The sequence below is a fragment of the Lepisma saccharinum genome, chromosome 24, assembly GCF_977018435.1.
Source record: "Lepisma saccharinum chromosome 24, izLepSacc3.1, whole genome shotgun sequence".
Lineage (NCBI taxonomy): Eukaryota > Metazoa > Arthropoda > Insecta > Zygentoma > Lepismatidae > Lepisma > Lepisma saccharinum.
In genome coordinates this window covers 41,488,677-41,505,904 of record NC_139252.1, presented here as the reverse complement: position 1 = coordinate 41,505,904, position 17,228 = coordinate 41,488,677, and the positions used below count along the sequence as shown (strand labels likewise).

At 38.7% G+C, this 17,228-nt stretch overlaps 2 protein-coding genes across 2 annotated transcripts in view; one reads left to right on the top strand and one right to left on the bottom strand.

Moving 5' to 3' along the window:
* Positions 1 to 17,228, bottom strand: part of LOC145978391 (28S rRNA (uridine-N(3))-methyltransferase) — a 47,035-nt gene that overhangs the window by 9,952 nt on the left and 19,855 nt on the right. The gene's annotated exons all lie outside the window — the stretch shown is intronic.
* Positions 367 to 16,946, top strand: LOC145978355 (uncharacterized). The gene is made up of 4 exons (XM_083110952.1): positions 367 to 458; positions 8,106 to 8,295; positions 9,648 to 9,854; positions 16,132 to 16,946. The coding sequence occupies exons 2-4, from the start codon at positions 8,229 to 8,231 to the stop codon at positions 16,755 to 16,757; spliced, it is 900 nt and encodes a 299-aa protein (XP_082967078.1). The 5' UTR covers positions 367 to 458; positions 8,106 to 8,228; the 3' UTR covers positions 16,758 to 16,946.

Below are 17,228 nucleotides of genomic sequence, written 5' to 3'. Positions count from 1 at the left end.
TATAGCGATGGACAATTTGCCCCACATGAATTTGCATGTGACTCGTGTCCTGCGGAACACTCAACAGCTGAGAAAGGTTGAGTAGCAACGATAACTGCAGAGCGAGATGCTGGCTGGTAGAAAGTCGTCATCGCCACTTTCTTGAACATATGCAGTAAAAGCTATTCCTACTCAGGCGTACTCAGTAATAGTAATAGTAGTAGTATCAAATTAAAATTTTCATTCCATAAACGCGGAACACAACTGTATTCAGTTTGTGAATTTCAAAGACTATCAGGAGTTCCAGTTATGTTTATTTTGTAAGATACTGCTCAGAGTCATCTCTTTAATTTGTGGAGAGACCGCGATAGAGGCAAGTGGATTTACTTGCACTATGTGTATGGATAGTGGAGTCGGTTGCCGAAATAAGTCGGGAGAAATATGTTATTTTCCATCGGTAAATGTATCGTCTTGTGAAGGTGATTTCCTAATTTCTCTAACATCAATTTTTTGTTCAAGCGAATTAAAAAATTCGCTGTGCAATCATTACAAAACGCTCTTATGAAAATATAACAAGGTTTTGGTGATTTCAAAATCTGTAATATTTTGTTTCATATTATTGAGTTACATTCCAGCGTACGTACAAAAATGTTTGGAAAAACGTATTTGTTGGACGACCAGACAAACACTCAGGAAGCAAACATTTTGTTAATATTAAGTGCCCCCCTGTAGTTACTCTGTGTTAGCACTATTAAGTGAATGTACATAATGTCTTCTTGTGTTGTGTTTGAGCGAATGACAGTATCAACAGGAGGGAAATAATTATAAAAGGTGCCACTAACAATGGGAGAAAAGGGGAACAGTTTCATACATCGGAGACATATTTCTTCGGTAACAGTTTCATTCATCGGAGACACATTTCGGTAAGAATTTACAATATAGAGAAAGTCTCCAATTTCGTTAATTTTCGGTATAATAACTAATTTTGACCTCCTATTCACGAATCTGTTGAAAAAAACCGGGGGTCACGTCTGAAAATTTGAAAAAAAGCCGATTGAATTTTTTATATATATAGGTGTATATGCGTAGTTTTACGAACAAAAATGTAATCTCCTGTCGTTGTGTCCAACCACGCCGTTATTTTACAAGAAAATTATTTATGATGTTCAATTCTAGTACGATCCCTATTTTTTCGATGAATTTAGGGGTGAAATGAGTGCTAATGGAACCTAACCTAACAGGCCTAACCTAACCTCGGCCAAAATTAGTTAGTATACCGAAAATTAACGAAATTGGAGACTTTCTCTATATTGTAAATTCTTACCGAAATGTGTCTCCGATGAATGAAACTGTTACCGAAGAAATATGTCTCCGATGTATGAAACTGTTCCCATTCTCTCCCATTGTTAGTGGCACCTTTTATAATTATTTCCCTCCTGTTGATACTGTCATTCGCTCAAACACAACACAAGAAGACATTATGTACATTCACCTAATAGTGCTAACACAGAGTAACTACAGGGGGCACTTAATATGGTAAGAATTTACAATATAGAGAAAGTCTCCAATTTCGTTAATTTTCGGTATACTAACTAATTTTGGCCTCCTAATCACGAATCTGTTGTAAAAAACCAGGGGTCACATCTGGAAATTGTACATTTTGATGAAAAATTGTTCGTTAGCACCAAAAACCATCCACGGGTAGCTCCACAAACCATTGACGTTAGCCCCAAAAACCATCCACGGGTAGCCCCACGAACCATTCACACGAGGTTAGGTTAGGCCTGTTAGGTTAGGTTCCATTAGCACTCATTTCACCCCTAAATTCATCGAAAAAATAGGGATCGTACTAGAATTGAACATCATAAATAATTTTCTTGTAAAATAACGGCGTGGTGGTAAGAATTTACAATATAGAGAAAGTCTCCAATTTCGTTAATTTTCGGTATACTAACTAATTTTGGCCTCCTAATCACGAATCTATTGTAAATTCGCTCCTATTTCAGACTACTTTACATTGCTAACGTGTTATTTTCGAATGCGGAACATTTCTTAAGGTGAAATAATGCATTTCTAACTAAGATAATGTCTATTTCTTCTATTTACGAGTACTTACTGTTACTTGCTGTTTCGATTCTGTAACACATTATGGCCGTGATAGCGTACTGGTTTAGGGGGCGTTCTAAGAGTGTTTTGTCGATTTATGCAGTGTTGCAACCTCGTTCACCGAAAAATACCGATTTTCGTGCCCGGATTTGAAATTATGCTAATACGTCGCAAACCATTGACGTTAGCCTCACAAACCATTGATGTTAGCCTCACAAACCATTGACGCTAGCCCCAAAAACCATTCACGTTAGCCCCAAAGCCATTCACATTTGCCCCAAAAACCATTTTCCGTAAGGTTAGGTTAGGCAAGCATAGTTAAAAAAAAAAATTAAAAAAACTACACGTCGCTCTAGTGAAAACACGGCGAGGCTGAACACTGGCTACGGGGTTGCATCATCTTAACACACGGAACATTGCACTCTCGTGCAGAAAGCAAATGGCGGGAGCAGAAACAGCATGTCGGACAGAGATTTTCGCAGAAAACAACACTCATTCACATTAAAATGGATCAAATTTACATTCAGGAACTTCCACAACGCTATAGAAAATGATTTCCGTAAGTACTTTCTCCTGTAAATTTGAAAGAATCTGTTTCCCTCATACGATAATGTTACCGAAACTACTTATGGAAATGAGTTTCTCCAAGGTTTACAATGTTCGTCGATGTATTTTCTTTCATTGTGGAATATATTTGACCGGTAAATCATGTATTTTTCAAGTGAAAAATCTCACCGACTGACAATTGCCATTGCTTTCATTTGCTTGCCTTACGACAACCGGATGCTGTGTACGTTTGATGACGTAAGCCTCTGTCAGTGTTTCAACCCCCCCTTTTGGTACCAGTTAGATAAGTCGGGGACACATTCAACTCATTTTTTTTTTCAAATAAAAATCATTTCTACTTACCTCATATGCATAGCAGAACATTTTTCAACCTGGGGATCACTTTTTTTTCCCATGAAAAACACGTTATTTTTAACAATATAATTCTTTATTTGTCGTTGCTAATTCGGCGGCTAAATCTTGACTCACGTTGTCTGTCGTCAGCTGATATGCAGTATTGTCAGCTATAAATGCCGCACAAGCTATTCACAAAACGTTTTGAATCGAAAATTGTTCCACAAACCATTCACGGAAGGTTAGGTTAGGTTCAGTTAGGTTAGGAAAATTTAGAAAAATAAAACGGGGTTACATAACCGAACGCACAAAACATTTGATTCACGTAGTCGACGGCAATGGTGGCACGAGCTATCGTGCAACGGAGATGCATGAATGACGAAAAGTACTATACTTACAGGCCAAATAAGTTGCACGATTCGAAAAAACCATTTCCCCGGCTTCAGAAAGTCCACAAGAATGCAATTCCGTAAGTACTTTCTCGTCCTGTAAATTTGAAGAAATCTGTCTCCGGCTTATCTAATCGTTACCCCCCTTTTTTTTTTACTATGCTTGCCTAACGTAACCAAACCTAACCTAACCTTATCGGAAATGGTTCGTGGGACTATCGGTCAGCTACCGTGCATAATGGTTTGTGGGGCTATCCGTCAGCTACCCGTGCATAATGTACAATTTGCACAAGTGACTAACACAATAGTAGGTATTTTTCGGTGAAGGATGTTGGAAACACTGCATGCCTACTATGGTAGTCAAGGTTTGCCCACCATATTCTGTGTTATGGAAGCGAAAGAAGGAGTCAAAGAAATTACTCTCTATGTGATTTTTTTTTCATGTAAAAAGCATAATGGCACCTTGAACTACGTTCCGCAATACACAATTGGTAAGTACGAACCATGTGAAACACAAAATATCAGATTTTAATGTGTCTCCGATATATGAAACTGGTACCAACAAAATACATAAGACACTCCTAACCTAACAAAAGCGTCAAAGATTACTATATCAGTGTGAAACCTAACACCTAATCCAATAACATAAAATTATTTATACTGTTAAGTCTAACATGCACCAAATAAAACTTACCATGTCTAAAATAGTCAAGGTAAGAAATATAGCTCTTGAAAATATGAATTTTTGCTATGTGGCTGTGGGGTGAAATGTGTCAAGTTGCACAAGACTGATGTACTACAGAGTCACAATTTTATCCCAGAGGAATTTATTTCACAGTTTTTTTCAACAATTAAATTTTAAAAAGGAAATTCTAACAGCAATGAACCTAACCTAACAAAAACATAAAATGACCATGACTGCTGCAATCCCTTGCACATACAAAATTCACCTGCATGAAAATAACAGAACCTACCCAAATTTGGCACACAGCAAGGTCATTGATGCCATATCGAAGCTTCCACCTTTTTGAATGGGATACCACAGTTCTTTTATAATATAAACTATAGACTGAAACATAACCACAGGCAACTTGCTTTTCTATTTTTCTGTAACCCACGATGCACAAAACCAACAGTTTCTAAACTACACTGCAAATATTAATATACAATACATCAGTGGTTTCCAAACTTTTCTCTTATTGTACCCTTTTATCATCCCACCATTCTCCGAATAGTGGGTTTTAGCGATTTTTTTTTTCGGATGCCTAGTTGGTGGGGCATTTTTGGTACGTTGAAGGCATGTATCTCCAGTAAAGCAAAATGGCATTCGGGCTATATGTGGAAAGATTGTAAACAAATAAACATTATAATCCTACATTTATTATTTTACTGAGTATTCCTACATTTATAATTGTTTAGTTACAAAAATAAAAATGTGAAACACATGCATGCTAAAAATACTCTATGTGATCGGAAGTATCCGGGCACCCACCTGAAAATAAAGTAAAAGTTTGTGCAACCCTCCATCGGGAACACTGGCAGTCAATACAGTGTTGGCCCACTCTTAGCCTTGATGACAGCATTCACTCTCACAGGCATACTTTCAATCAATTGCTGGAAGGTTTCCTGAGGAATGGCAGCCCATTCCTCGCAGAGCGCCAAAATGAGAAGAGGTATTGATGTGGATTGGTGTGGTCTTGCACGAAGTCGGCATTCCAAAACATCCCAGAGATGTTCTATGGAATTCAAATCAGGACTCTGCGCAGGCCAGTCCAATAGTGGGACGTTGTTGTCGTCAAACCAATCCCCCACAAGCCCTGCAGTATGGATGGGTGCTTGGTCGTGTTGAAAGACACAATGGTCATCCCCGAACTGGTCTTCGACGGTAGGCAGCATGAAAGCTGTTAAAATGTCAACGTAAGCTTGTGCCGTGACATTGCCATGTAAAGCAATAAGGGGGCCAAGCCCCCTCCAGGAGAAACATGACCACACTGTAAGCCCGCCACCTCCGAATTTCACTGTCGGCACTATACAGGCTGGTAGATGTCGTTCACCAGGCATTCGCCACACCCACACCCTACCATCGGATCGCCACATTGTGTACTGTGATTCATCACTCCACACAACAGTTTTCCACTGTTCCATGGTCCAGTTTCGACGCTCCTTGTACCACACTAGGCAGCGTTTGGCATTTGTCTGTGTGATGTTTGACTTATGGGCAGCTGCTCGGCTTTGGAAACTAAGTTGCCGCACCTTGTGCCAAACAGTAATGGTGCTTAGAATAGATCCTGATGCAGTTCAGAATTCCTGTGTGATGGTGGCGATGGATGATTGACGATAATGCTGTACGACCCTCTTCAACACTCGATGGTTACTGGAGGTCAACATGGGACGTTGGCCTGCACGCTTTTGGTTTGTACACATCCCTTCACTATAACATCGGAAACAGTGTTTAGGAGGGTGGAAATCTCACACACAGACTTCCTACACAAGTGGCATCCAACCAACTGACCACGTTGAAAGTCTGCGAGTTCCTCAGACCATCCCATACTGCTGTCTCACACTGTCTGCAGACTACTGAGTTCGCTGACTATGTGTTCCACGTGGTAGATGGCAGTACTGTGTCGCCCTCTATGATAAACACACGTTTCGCGATGTGTCCGGATACTTTTGATCACATACAGTAGAGTATATTGAAACTTTAATTGTCCCATATTTTTTTCGAGAGTTATTTAAAAAATAAGTTTTTAACCCTTAGTACGCCGCACGGTCTGACGAAAGTAAGCCCAGTGTCGCCGAGGCTTTGAGCGGGAAATTTGAATTCGTATACATAATGGAGAAAAATCGTAACAACTCTGGCACTATGGGACCAATCTACTTCGGATAACTTTTGTTTTTCAGGCAATACATCGGTGCATGCAACCATGTAAAATTTGGATGCCCCAACCGTGGGGGGGGGGGTTACGGGCGGGGGCTGCATCCCCCCAATTTCAATGAAAAAATCATAAAAATATGGAGTTTGCCCCCTCTTCTCCAGCTATTTTGGGGAGAAAACCCGAACTTTTGCTTTTTTTTAAAAGAATGGACCTTCCACAACAGAATGAAACTTGATTCATGTTCGTGGGTGCAATACAATTTGAATAATAAGGCAAAACGTAAAACTCTAGCGAATTTTAGCCAATTTGCATATTATTCATAAAATTGTTATAATTGACACAATGGGACCAATCTACTTCGGATAACTTTTGTTTTGCAGGCAGAACATCAGTGCATGCAACCATGTAAAATTTGGATGCCCCAACCATGGGGGGAGGGGGGTTACAGGCGGGGGCTGCATCCCCCGAATTTCAATGAAAAAATCATAAAAATGTGGAGTTTGCCCCCTCTTCTCCAGCTGCTTTGGGGAGAAAACCTGAACTTTTGCTTTTTTCGTTCGCACTTGCATCTTGTGTAGCTACTGTGAATCTATTTCTCCCTTTTGACTCGGCTCTTTGTGGAAATATGTCCGGAAGGAAACGTTTGTGCGTTAGGGAAATCGATGAGCTGTTATATGATACGAAGTGTTTATGGTGAGGCGTTTGTTAGTCCTAACAGAGGAGGGACGGAGCCTTTGCAATCCTTTCTTTTGTCTATACTTCTGGATAGACGCACGCTTTAGACTCATGCTTTTGGCCTCTGGCTATCGTCAAGCTTCATTGCATTTCTAACATAGAGGCGACAGAAAGCTGACAATGCCAAACCTCATCCAACCCCTCTCTCCTTCCCCTACCCCCTAATCCCCGCCACTACTTCAGCTCGATCACCAGGTCTAAACACAAAGAAGAATGTGTGCCTTATCAGTACTAAATCACAGCGTTGGAAGCTTGGAGGAAAACAGCATCGTAAATACCAAGCATTTATTGTGTCTGTCAACTGAAGAGCGAACACGTGTTTGGGTGAGCCCAAACACGTGACATATTCCGAGAAAGGAGGGGGTGGGGGGATTTGGAATTTTCGAAACATGATTGCAAAACATGTTCCCGAACGAACTGTCAGTGTTTCAACCTCAATATACATATATAAGTGTGGCAAACCCTCGATAATTGTATCTAAAGCTGTTTGTAACATATGTGTTACAGCGGCTACAAGGGACATACTTTTTTTGTAACATATGTGTTACGGCGGCAAACTAAGGGTTAAACAAACGTCAAGCACAATTTTGGAGTTTTTATTGTAAATCCTCAGTGTTTCTGGTGAGAAGGATGCACCTGCATAGCCTGACACAGTTTCTTGATGTCTGGCTGTTCACTTGAAACTTTCATGCAGAGATTTGGCTTCAAATTTAGTCTATTTCAATACTCTTTTTTAGGTACACCATGGATGAAAGTCACTCTCTGAGCTGATTGCATATCCCCTTCCAGCAGTTCCATGTACTCCTGGGAGTATGCATACCACAGTTCGAGAATCACTGCAATACATAATTTCCCACACGCAGCTCATATCGTGTGGAGTTGGCAACTATGTAATGGCATAATAAATAGTATCACATAAAACCACACATTACTTCACTATAACACATCTCCACATCCATAAACATTGAAAAACTTCATGAACAACATAATCTTCACAAAGCATGCAAAATTTTTCACTTTCTAGCAGGGGTATGGAGGGTCAGGTGTACCAATTCTATGTTTTAATTTTTTGTATTTAGCTTATCCAGAATCTTTTCATGTATTTACCTTTATTTTTCAGTATGTACCAAGGGTAATGATAATATGCACAATATCTGGTCGACCATGTAGACTTTCAAAAAAAACTGAAGGCTTAATGTATGCTACTCACTAAAAAAAAGATGGATACATACTTGCACAATTCATGTGCCTTGTAGAGGACTGCCAAAGACACAAAATGTTGCTCAGAAGGTGCCACTTTTCATATGGAGGTAAGTAGTAACAAATGTATATATTTAATTGTAACACCCTATACCCGTGGTTCCAAACATTTGCAAGTAAATTCATTTTCTAAAAGTCAGTGTCCCAGTCCCAACAATTTTACTCATAAATACCTTTCTAAAATTTAAAACTTTTTACATTAATCAATATGTACCCTTGAAATTATATATTAAACAATAATGGTATAATTATAGATTTTGATTATGTATAGACTTTTTAACAAATAAGTTGTCAATCATCTAATGAAATCTTGTAGTTTCCTCAAGCCAACATCATTAAATGTATTGAAAATTACTGTGTAAACTAAAATGACAATTGAGGGGTCTAGTGAGATAGGGAGCTATGCCACTTTGACAAGAAAAGGAAATAAATTGAGTTTTCTAAAGCATCGCGTTGAGTCATAATTTGTATAACAAAGGGTATTTTTTTTTTCTGAACATATTGTTAGGTAAATTATTCAAAAGGAAAAATATGAATTTCAATATAAATACCATTTATTATGAACATGTATGGTATATTGTTGTAGTATACCCATGTGGAAAAATCAATGTAGCACATCAAATACTTTGAACAAGGCTTAAATACTTTTGCCTGAGTGTAAATCATGTTCACAGGGTTACATATGATCTACATAAAGACAACTTCATTTGTCTTCTGGAGGATCTTCACTGTCCATTGTTTCTGTGGATTTTAGTTTTTGGTAAACACCATGACAAACTGGAGGAATATAAGGCATTATTGCCATGAGATCTTTTGACTTCAGGGCTGATATTAAATCTAGCACCGGTTACTGCAACACAACCTCTGCCACTCCTATTGCAGACACCATCAGTAAGTGGCATAGCTCCTTCTCTCACTCAAAATGCTGATGAGGACGTATTCAAGAACTCAGAAAATCTGCTGCAGAACAAGCGGAAGCTATGCAACATGGTTGTAGTTCACATGATATATGACAGATGGTAGGAGAAGACTGAAAATGGCAAAAAAAAAAAAAATCAAGATTTGTGGCATAGCTCCCACTCTCACTAGACCCCTCAGTTTTCAGAAAAATCTCTCATGGCCAGGTATGATTGATGCCAGGGCCCAACACTAAGCTGCAGCCAGGCACTTGTAAAACACTGCCCTACACTATTCAACTCATTGCAGATTTCTTCAAGATATCTCCATAAGCAGCAATAAATTGTAAGAATGAATGACGACCCCCTTTGATGTCTGAAATATAGTGATTTAGCCACCAACCCTTTCCTGGATATGTTTAAAACTTAACATTGGGTCATGAATTATTAATGAGATCTTTATCAATATAAGCTTTATATTATCCTACTTTTTAATGTTATTGCAGGACATATCACAAGACATATCAGAGGCTTACTGCAAGGACTTCAATATCACAATTGGAAAGCCTACTTGCCAAAGCTCTGTGGAGGGTTGATGTCAGTCGTTCTACCTCCATTGCATATCGGAGTGCTTTATTTATTTTGGCATCAGTTTGCAAGGCATGTAGACAAACGACACTGCACCTGCTCCTGTTGGGACACAGTATTCAAAGGTAATTCAATGTACTGCACATATTACTTAGTTTTTCACCCTTTGTGGTGGACTAGTTATGCTGCAAAGGTTTGATTACTGGGTTCAGCATTCATGTTTCTTCCTTCATCTATTTAGCCAATGTTTGAAAATTGTTCAAAATATGGATTAATATTAGTGGGTGAATATTCCACTACAATAATATGTGTCAATTTACAAGAGTTTTGCTACAAAATATTCAAGAATTCCATCAGAATATTAAAATATGTGTTTTTTAATCACAAAATACAGATTTTGACACAATCTTGGTTCAAAATAAATCGAAACTTGGAATTATACATAACTTCCAGTGCCTGCGAGAGAGTCATGTGGTTTTTTTGCAGACCCCACGAAAGATCAAAATGTTGGAAAAGTAAAGGCAGGTATCAGTAAATAAAATCCAAGCGATACTAATACATCGGCATTGGTATCGGCTCAGCCCTAGTATACAGGGTGTCACCTAAAATTACCACCGGAAATATTTCGTGAACAAAAATATTGAAAAACTACTTTCGCAGATATAAAGGTATGAGAGGGGCTCATGGAATTAGTGGACACAATACCTTCAACTACATAAGGAAGTACGATTTCCAACACAAACTTAAGTTTTTTTAAATGAAAAACCCATATAATTTTTAGTGCAATTGATAGTAAGGAAAAATTCATTAAGAATAGGGTTTGTTACATTGTAATGCATCCAGTAGTTCTCAAGTAATTGTAGAGTGAAGTTGACGCTTGAAACAAACATCTCAGAAGTAGGGCTGTGCGATATATCGATGTATAGTGTAAATCACCAACCCTGAGACCTTCTGTAAACAAACGGTCTCACCGATTCGATGTATCACTCCGCGTCAGCTGATTCATGACCGCAATCATCTGCTGTTACACTCATAGTTCGCCGCATATTCATTTTATATAAGAGCCTCTGAATGTGAGAACCCGCTCTCAAAACATCAGACGAATATGGAGGCTCATACATTGTTACTCTCCCGGTCATTCTCTCTTTCATAACCCTTAAAACTGCTGACACTGACACACCATTGCACTGGGATACCAACTTAACCTCTTCATTTACTGGTTTCTCAGGATACCACTGACAGAACGTTACATAAATATTGAGTAGAATCTGTTTCTCACCCCTTTTCTGGTGTTTTGAAAACAAGCTCGGAGAACACTGAGACCATTCCGCGCGCATAGAACTCAGCATGTTATTTTTCTAAGGATAAGTCAGGCAATATTACTAAATTGCACTACTTCCTTGCTGTTCACATGATTATTTTTAGAAAATAACCAATGATATAAAATATCATTATGTACACAAATATCTAAGCTCATTGAAAGTTACAATGCATATTACTAGAAAATGTTCACACTTATCTTGCCTTGCCATGTCACCATGTCATGTTACGAAGTGCACTATATTTGGTGGAACAAAAATAGTTATTAGGATGCTTGTCAAAGTTTCCAACTGCAATAAATTTACAAACTTTCTTTGTCTTGTTTTGATCATCATCATCAATATATTTATTGGACTTACAGCAATGCATATGGCTGTTTATGCCCATTATATATTTTATTTGCATAAGATACAATTTACATAAAATCTACAAACAAATTTCAAATACACTCCTATCTATATCATCCTTAGAAATATACATAACCATGTTATATCATTTTGTCTAAAAAAATGCAAGTAAAATATATTCAATTCACATGCAAGAAAGAAAGCCAAATTTATGGGAAATGATTACTGGTGCAAAGAGTTAACCATAAAGGTGAAGCAATAAGTAAAAAAAGAAAGAGCATTGGGTTTAAAGTGAGACGTCATTTGCGGCAGCGTATCCCATACTACAAATTGGCCATTGTTTTACCTTACGTAATGAATCCTGTAACAACGCTGGATTTTCGTGTGGATTATTTTACTTCTATGAGTTTGCAATGCTTTCTGCATGCAGGTGGTTTTGTTTACAGAAGGTCTCAGGGTTTGTGATTTGAACTTAAGAGTCGGTACATTTCGAGACTTTTATTTCAAGCATGAACTTAACGTTTCAATTACTTCAGAACTACTGGACGTATTACATTGTAACAAACCCTATTCTTAATGAATTTTTCCCTACTTTCAATTGCACCAGGCGCGGTTATCTGTATAGCGCAAATGTGCAGTGAACCCCCAGTAATATACAAAATAAACAATAACTGAGATGTTCATAAGCGTAGAGTGCCAAATTCCCTTAGTGAGAAGGAGAAACCGCGGGCCAGAGCCACTCAGCTCCCCTCTAGTTCCGTTTCGTGCAAAGTCTCCGCTGAACCTCCGCAAGGCAACCCCTACCATGCTAAAAGCATTGGACGGCTAGCAGAAGCTCGACGCGTACATATGGCGAAAATACATGCAGTCTGATACTCCAGGAAGGTCGTCGCGTCAAAACGGACATGCGCAGTTCGTAAGATCACCAGCGAGCTGGAGTGAACCACGCTCTTCTCGCTTCCAGTGTTGCACTATGTGTTTCAATTTGAACTCATTTGGCATTCTCTTTGTATTATTTATATTTTACAAGACTTATTAGATTAATGAAGAGGGTGTAATATAAATGTAGAGGTGACCCCAAACGAAAGCTAGAAGTAAAGATGATGGGACAAATAAGATAAATATGATAGAAAACAACTTGCCTACACATTCAGAGTTTTCTTCTTTAAGATGGAAACACTTCAGGTGGAAGGAGACGAAAAGTCAAAAATAGCGCGAGGGCGAGGGGTCGCTTATCGGACAAGACTTAAACAACCTTTTGGTCTTCTTACGTCAGACTAAATGCTTCCGTTGACATGTTAGGCTTTTTAGGTTTAGTTGTCTTAGAATATATACACTGCAATTTTCGGGGCTTTACCGTGCTTGACCAAAAATGTAGTATTTACTATTTATTCAAGCCTAAAACAACAATGAAGGCATTTCGCACTTACGTCAGAAGACGACCAAAAAGTTGTTTGAGTTTCGTGCGATCAGTTATACTCTAGCGCGAGAGGGTGTTCGAGGGGACGCGCGCGATTGACTTTGTTACGTGTCATTGTCTCCATACTTGTTAGTTTGTTTTGAAGTGCGTGGCTGGTGATTGAAATATATTTGGCGTGGTGATACGTTGAGTGGAGTGGGTGGATTGTGTATTGGAAGGAGTGTAGTTGTTGCTGTGTGAGAAGTTAGAAATAAGTTTATTGAAATGGCTAATGTTACGGTGAAAAGCCTAACGGAAACAAAATTTTCGTCACTGTCCCTTGAAAGGAAACTGGAGGTAAAGCGTGTTGGTCGGCCGACGCCCCCCTTGGACCTTACCCAACGATCGAAAAGTAAGGACAAGGAAATCATAAGGAAATTTAACATGGATGTATATTCAAGAAATGAATGGATTTGTGGGTGCAGTGAAACTAACAGGTTATTCTGTTTCCCTTGTTTATTATTTAGTGTGGATGGCGAAGTATCATGGACGAAAACAGGAGTTGTTGACCTCGGTCACTTGTCCCAAAAAATCAAGAAACACGAAATTTCCAAGACTCACATGAATTCTGAGTTAGAGCTCAATCTTCTGGGGAAGCAAGACATACGACAGCAACTCGACAACGCGTACAGACTTAATATTCAGAGACATAATGATCAGGTTCGTAAAAACAGGTACATTCTGTCAAAAATAGTTGACTGTGTAAAATTTTGTGGGGTGTTTGAATTAGCGCTCAGGGGGCATGATGAAACAAGTGAGTCACAAAATCCTGGAGTTTTTCGTGGCCTCGTTGATTTCAGTTCTGAACTTGACGTTGCCCTCAGGGACCACTTATCAAAAGCAACTGTTTTTAAGGGCACGTCAAAGGACATTCAAAATGATTTGCTATCGTGCATGCTTGAAATTTGCCACGAAAAGATAAAAGATGAAATAGCGAGTGCAGACTTCGTATCGGTAATTGCTGATGAAACAACAGACATTTCATCAATTTTTCAATTGGTTCTTGTTTTGAGGTATGTTTTGCCCAATGGAAACCCAGTCGAACGGTTTTGGGGCTTTTTCACTCCCCCCGACCATGATGCTAAAGCTCTATCGACATGCCTCAGAGAAGCTTTAATGCAAATCGTTGGGGACCCGAATAAAGTTATTTCGCAAAGTTATGATGGTGCGAATGTCATGAGTGGTCGCCACTCAGGTGTTCAGACTTTACTCAGGGAAGATTTTCGATACGCGCATTACATACATTGTTATGCTCATGTTTTAAATTTAATTTTGGCACAAGCTACCAGCCAAAATACAGATGTACGAGTGTTTTTTGCTGATCTGAGCGAAATTCCCACTTTTTTCTCACATTCCTCACAAAGAACTGCAGTTTTAAACGAAATTGTTGGGAAAAAAGTACCCCGTGTTTCAAATACAAGATGGAACTTTAAATCTAGAACAGTCCAGGTTGTGCAGGAAAACAAGGAATCTTTAATTGAGTGTCTTGAGAAAATTGAAAGAACTACTCGTCAAACTTCCACCATAGCTCAGGCAAGAGGTCTTCGCTTAAAACTAGAAAATGAAACTTTTCAGTTTTGGTTGTCAGTATTCTACCTCATAATGCCCCATGTCGATATATTATATGAGCAATTACAGAACCGAAATATAGATCCTATACAGCTTAAAGATGCAATGCTGGGGTTCGAATTGGCAATTCAGAAAGTAAGAGACGTACATATTGAGAGAATTGAAGAATCATCCCAGGTATTTTCACAATCAGCAAAGCGAAGGTGTCGGGAATCGAACATATCAAAGAATGTTGCTGCAAAAGAAGTTTGCGACGTTATAATCAGTCACACAAAGGAACGCTTTCAGTTTACCAACCATCTTCTTGCAGCAAATCTTTTTCTCTCAGATCAATTTGCCAGTTACGAAAAGAAATTTCCACATGTGTTCCTTCAAAAAACTCTAGAGGCTTACCCCTTTATTGAAGAAAACAAAATTCGAACAGAACTGGAAATCCTTTACATGCGTCAAGACTTTCGGGAGGTGTCGGGAGCTTTAGCACTACTACAGTTCATGATGAGGAACAATTTATATACAACTTTCAGTCAGTGTATTAAGTTATTAAGAATATTAGTGACCATTCCTATGACAACCGCAGAGGCTGAACGCTGTTTCTCCACCCTTAAACGTGTGAAGACTTTTCTCCGGAGCACGATGACAGAAGAGAGGTTAACAGCTTTGGCCATGCTTTCGATAGAAAAGGAGTTCATCGGTAGCATCCAAGACTTCAACGAGGCTGTTATTGATAAATTTGCAAGAAGAAAGGAGAGGAGAATGGACTTTCTCTACAAACATGGACAGTAATGCAAGTAGGTGAACAATATATTTTGTTTTAATATTTCTTGTGCGCTTTGATTCTTGTTTAATTCTGTTCATCGCAAGAAAGAAACATATTGCATAGAATAGAATCGAATAGCTTTGATTTAGCGATATACTTTCGAATAGTTATGTAAGAATTATCTTGTAATCGAGGGGTCTTGGGTTCGATTACTGATAGATGCTCATTTTAGCAGGCAGAGATTTGTATGTTTAACTGTAGGGTCAGGATCCAGTTCCAATAATATAGTCTATTTGACAGTGGTGGGACCAGAAAAGAGTTGGCAAGAGTGGAAGAGGCAAAATTGAGGCGAGAATATTTTCTGAATTCTGAGATACCCCTAAATACAATACCATACGAAAATCTTAAATTAAAATGATCGCCCCCTACACACACACTCCTTGGTGCTGTCACTGTTATTTGAACATAGAGCAAATTAACTTTGTCAGTAATCTACTGGCCAAAATTTGATAATTTTCCCAGTACTATCTCTAAGAACCAAAGCGTGTAGTGTCTCAAAAGATTTAGGTAAGTCCACTTTGCTTAATTTTGGTGAACCCCCAGGAAAATTATGCACGAGCCGCGCCTGAATTGCACTAAAATTAATATGGGTTTTTCATTTTAAAAAAACATCAACATAAGTTTGTGTTGAAATTCTTACTTCTTTATGTAGTTGAACGCATTGTGTCCACTAATTTCATGACCCCTCTCATATCTTTATATCTGTGAAAGTAGTTTTTCAATATTTTTTGTTGTTATCAAAATATTTCTGGTGGTAATTTTAGGTGACTCACCCTGTGTATAGACAAGGAACAGTTCAAAAGCAAGTTTCCTGTACCTATATTTTTATTTCAGATATTTACTTGTTAGTGTTAAAGTGATAATAATAATGCTTGTCTTGCTTTTTTCAGGTAGCTACGAAAGTGGAGTGGCATCGTACAAACATGTCTACTTCAATGCTACGAGAAACACACTTAAGATGTGGATTCTGACTGTCGTAGCACTCCTTACTTTCTACGAAACTGTTCGCCACATCATTACACTTATAATGGCACAACAATTGCGAATCTCTATGTTCCTTCTTTTCATATCAGTTGTCTTCTCTCATTACTATTCGTGGTGGGCCTACGTCAATTACTGGAACGATGACTTCTACTACCAATGGAATCATCAGTTATTTTTTACAGTAAGCGAACTCATCTCCACTGCCGTAGTGGTTCATCTCGCAAATTGCACAAATATGGTAACCACTAGAAAGGTGGTTGTTATCGTAGGCATTGCTATTATTCATGTCATGGGGAGTGGGTGGGATCAGTTCATTAGAAATGTTATTAAGAAAGCAGGGTACGCTCACCAAATAACAAGAGATGTAGGTCTGATGATGCCAGATATTTTGCACATTGTCATTCCATTGTTTGAACTGGGAATAGCTTCCATGAAAAGTAGTACAAGAGCAACTTGCTCAGAGATAAAAAGGGATGCATTTCTCTTTCTTATAATACTCATAATGGGATTGATAATGTGTTTTTGGTTCTGAAGTTTTTGTGAGGATCTTGTTTCGTTTTTATATTTGTGTAAAACTTACATGGCCAGTTTTCTTTGTGGTGACATATTTTATCAAAATATTGAAATTCTGTGTTTGTATCAAGCATAGAAAGCCTACACTGATTGTCTACAAAGCACTATAGTTCTAGAGTCAGGAGACTTTCTTGTTTGCGTTCCTTGGGCAGGGGATAGAAGGGTTGTACAGGAAGTCTGCATTTATTCTTCCTCTCTGGGATTTTTTATAGTGTGGGGTTCCAGGTTCAGTGTGCTTGTTCATTGTCTTGAGTGTAGCGTTGCTTTCTGGTGGTCTGTGTAAAAGTACACCTGACCTGGCACCCCATACTTAAAAAATCCCTGAAGGCAACAACAAATGCGGATGTCCTGTACAACCCTCTATCACCTGCCTAAGGAATAGAAACCATGCCATGCTAAGAAGCACAATGCAGCAGACAGCCCAACCTAC

Bases quoted from the DNA above. Each gene is read 5' to 3' on its own strand.
- LOC145978355 (XM_083110952.1), top strand. From the start codon at position 8,229: ATGTGCCTTGTAGAGGACTGCCAAAGACACAAAATGTTGCTCAGAAGG. The intron at 8,296-9,647 runs GTAAGTAGTAAC...ATGTTATTGCAG, and splicing joins GTGCCACTTTTCATATGGAG to GACATATCACAAGACATATC. The intron at 9,855-16,131 runs GTAATTCAATGT...TGCTTTTTTCAG, and splicing joins TTGGGACACAGTATTCAAAG to GTAGCTACGAAAGTGGAGTG.